General features: G+C 42.5%; 1 protein-coding gene across 1 annotated transcript; it reads left to right on the forward strand.

Annotated features, from left to right (window-relative positions):
- The first annotated feature begins 358 nt into the window (after positions 1-358).
- On the forward strand, positions 359-3,047 carry LOC131378760 (MLV-related proviral Env polyprotein-like). The gene has a single exon (XM_058423943.1). It carries the CDS (start codon positions 359-361, stop codon positions 2,573-2,575), a length of 2,217 nt encoding a protein of 738 aa, XP_058279926.1. The 3' UTR covers positions 2,576-3,047.
- Positions 3,048-3,255: the final 208 nt, after the last annotated feature.

Consider the following 3,255-nt stretch of genomic DNA (forward strand, 5'->3'; position numbering starts at 1 on the left):
CACCAGGAAGCCTGAAATTAAGACTGAAGAGATAAGTAAAAGACTGAATGAACGGATTTACAATTGAATATTTACCCAATCCATATTTAGTAATGATGATGTTAGAATAAGATAAAGCGAACTGTAACTGTTACCCATTTGTATGTTATAACTGTAAAGTGTGTGGAGAAGGGTAGTGGACTCACTGCTATAGGGGAAGACCCCTAAAGGGGTTTGCACCCCTTGCTAGAAATTACAAAGAAATATTACTGATTGGCTACTAAACCTAAAAGTATCTCTTGGAGAATTAACTGTAGAATCCAGCGAATGGTGGGAGATATTTGCCAAAGGAGCAAATCCAGACTCATATTATCTAAACATGCCCAGTCCATTCATGGCAGAAATAGCTGAAGGGCGTTGCCAAAAGGAGCTACAGGAGCTCAGGTGCAACTCTCCACAAGTTAAAAAAGCGAACTGGTATTCTCATGTTGTCCAAAGTCGTAAAGCAGGGCAATCCCTCCTGAAGAATTCCCCTGCTGCCGAGAAGATGATACCCCTCGTGGCTCGATGCACCCGAGTCGACGAGCGAGGCAGAGGGAGAAAAACTGGTGGAGGAAAGAGCCTCGCTTATGGGACAACAAGGCAATGTTCGCTGAACTGCCAAAAGAATGGGACTGATAGTATTACTGAGTTTTGGCATTGTTACCACCAGAGAGAGCTTTCAGAAAAGAAAGAATACAAAATAGCCAGTGAGACCAAGCACCCGAATCTGCACACCATAATATGGATGCTATCATTATTAGTATGTTGTACTACCGCAGAGCACGATAACCCCCATCAACCCTTTAAGTGGTCCTTGATCCGATGGGAAGACCATAAAGTATTGTCCTCCATGATTACCCCAGGGAATCCCTCTTTTCAGTGTGAATTGAAAGATCTTTTTCCAGTTTGGCCACCTGTATTCCTTGGGGCCTTTTATTTTTGTCCTGCCTCAAATCCGGGAAAACCATATTGTAACTATCCTGGGCATTATTATTGTGCATACTGGGGATGCGAAACAGTATCCTATGGATTCCCCCCCGGAGGAGGAAAAGATCAATTCATATCCGTAAAATGGTATCCCTATGGATGTAAAGAACCCCAAATATGGCGAGATGGAGGGCTAGGACGGCGGGGGAATTGTAAAGGAATTTGGATAAATGTTACTAAAGGTGAAGATCAAGCTTGGGTAACAGGAAAACTGTGGGGAGCACGATTATGGGAACCTGGTACAGACAGAGGGGGACACTTCTTTATCAAAAAGGAACCAGCACCACAAGACTCAGAACTTATTGGGCCAAATTCTGTGCTGCAGAAAGAACCGGAATTAGAACAACAATATAAGGACCAAAGAGACGAGATAAAGAATAGTAACGTAGCCCCGACTGTTAAAGGAGTTGTAAAAACAGGACTAGAGTATAGTGCATTGTGGAAAATAATGCAAGCTAGTTACCAATTATTAAATATAACACATCCGAATTTGACCCAAGAATGCTGGCTGTGTTATAGCATTAGGCCTCCCTTTTATGAAGGTATAGGTAGTACACAAAAAGTACGACGTATCAATGGAACCAATCCAGCGCAATGCCTTTGGAAACAGAATAAAACCGAAACACAAGGGGTAACCTTATCCCAAGTAACGGGTAAAGGGAGGTGTATAGGAAAAATACCACCAGAAAAGGAATACTTATGTGGAGTAATTATGACACAAAGAGAAGAGGATAAACCTGCAGGATGGCTCCTCCCTGCAGCGAATACAAAGTGGGTATGCAACAATATAGGCGTTACCCCCTGTTTATCATTAAAAGTTTTTAATTATGCTCGAGATTACTGTATCCAAGTAACCATTGTCCCCAGAATAATTTACCACTCAACTGATTATATTTACCAGCAACATACTACTGCAGAGCATCATCTAGTAAAAAGGGAACCCTTTACGGCCCTGACCATTGCAACCCTGCTGACTATAGGAGGAATAGGAGCAGGGACAGGAGTAGCCTCCTTGATAAATCAGCAGAAAGAAATGAAGACATTGCGAATGTCAGTAGATGAGGATTTAGGAAGAATTGAGCAAGCCATCGATGGGTTAGTAAAGTCAGTAAGATCTTTATCTGAAGTAGTGTTACAAAATCGCAGGGGTCTAGATCTTTTGTTCTTGCAACAAGGTGGCCTGTGTGTAGCCCTAAAAGAAGAATGTTGCGCATATGCTGACCACACGGGAGTAGTAATAGATACCATGACAGAATTAAGAAACCGACTAGAGCAAAGGAAGCGAGAAAGAGAGGCAAACCAAAACTGGTATGAATCTTGGTTTGATTATTCCCCTTGGCTGACTACCCTGCTATCCACGATTGCGGGACCACTGATTTTATTGATACTTGGATTAACCTTTGGACCATGTATTTTTAATAAATTGATAACAATTGTGAAGGGACGCTTAGAAGCAGCACATTTAATGCTTATTAGAGCAAAATATGAATCGCTACCTAAAGACTCAGAAGATGAGAAATTAGAATGGGCCCGACAGGAATTAGAAAGATTCAATGAACAAATTTAGGCTGAAAAGAAAAAGGGGGGATTGTAACGAGTTAATGCTTTGTTCATTGAACTTGCAAACACAGGATGACTCATGATTTTTAAGAGAGCCTTTAAACTTGCAAACACAGGATGACTCGTCATTTTAAGAGAGCCTTTAAACTTGCAAACACAGGATGACTCGTCATTTTGAGAGAACCTTTAAACTTGCAAACACAGCATGACTCATGATTTTTTAGACACATATGCTATTGCTTAGCAAGGCTTTTTGAGCTCCAGGAAGGAGAACTGTGGCTGTTTTCGGAAGATAAAAGACGGTCTCCTAGCAACAAGATAACATCGATATGATAACAGAAGAAAAGAAATGCATAAAACGGAACTGGAAGACCGTAACGGCGCGGCAGTCGGCGGAGTGCAGACTCTCCCTGTCGCCCAGCGCTGCATTTGCTTATGCCCCGCTTGCTGTAATTAATAAAATTTTAATTGGGACTAAATCTTGAGTCGTGCAATTTATAACATCAGGTAACAGAGAGGCTGTAGGATCTGTGAAAACTGCTGTAACTTGGACTCGGGCTTTGTTTTACTTCTTGGGTGAACGGCGGACGCCCTGCTGGGGCGGGGTGGGGGGAAATAGTTTTCTGAGATGCCAGCCTTGGTTTTCCCACGGTCATCTGAGCCGGGGGCGTGCCTCCTTGAGCTGTG

Source organism: Hirundo rustica, chromosome W (assembly GCF_015227805.2).
Source record: "Hirundo rustica isolate bHirRus1 chromosome W, bHirRus1.pri.v3, whole genome shotgun sequence".
In the NCBI taxonomy this organism is placed as follows: domain Eukaryota; kingdom Metazoa; phylum Chordata; class Aves; order Passeriformes; family Hirundinidae; genus Hirundo; species Hirundo rustica.

Bases quoted from the DNA above. Each gene is read 5' to 3' on its own strand.
- LOC131378760 (XM_058423943.1), top strand. From the start codon at position 359: ATGCCCAGTCCATTCATGGCAGAAATAGCTGAAGGGCGTTGCCAAAAG.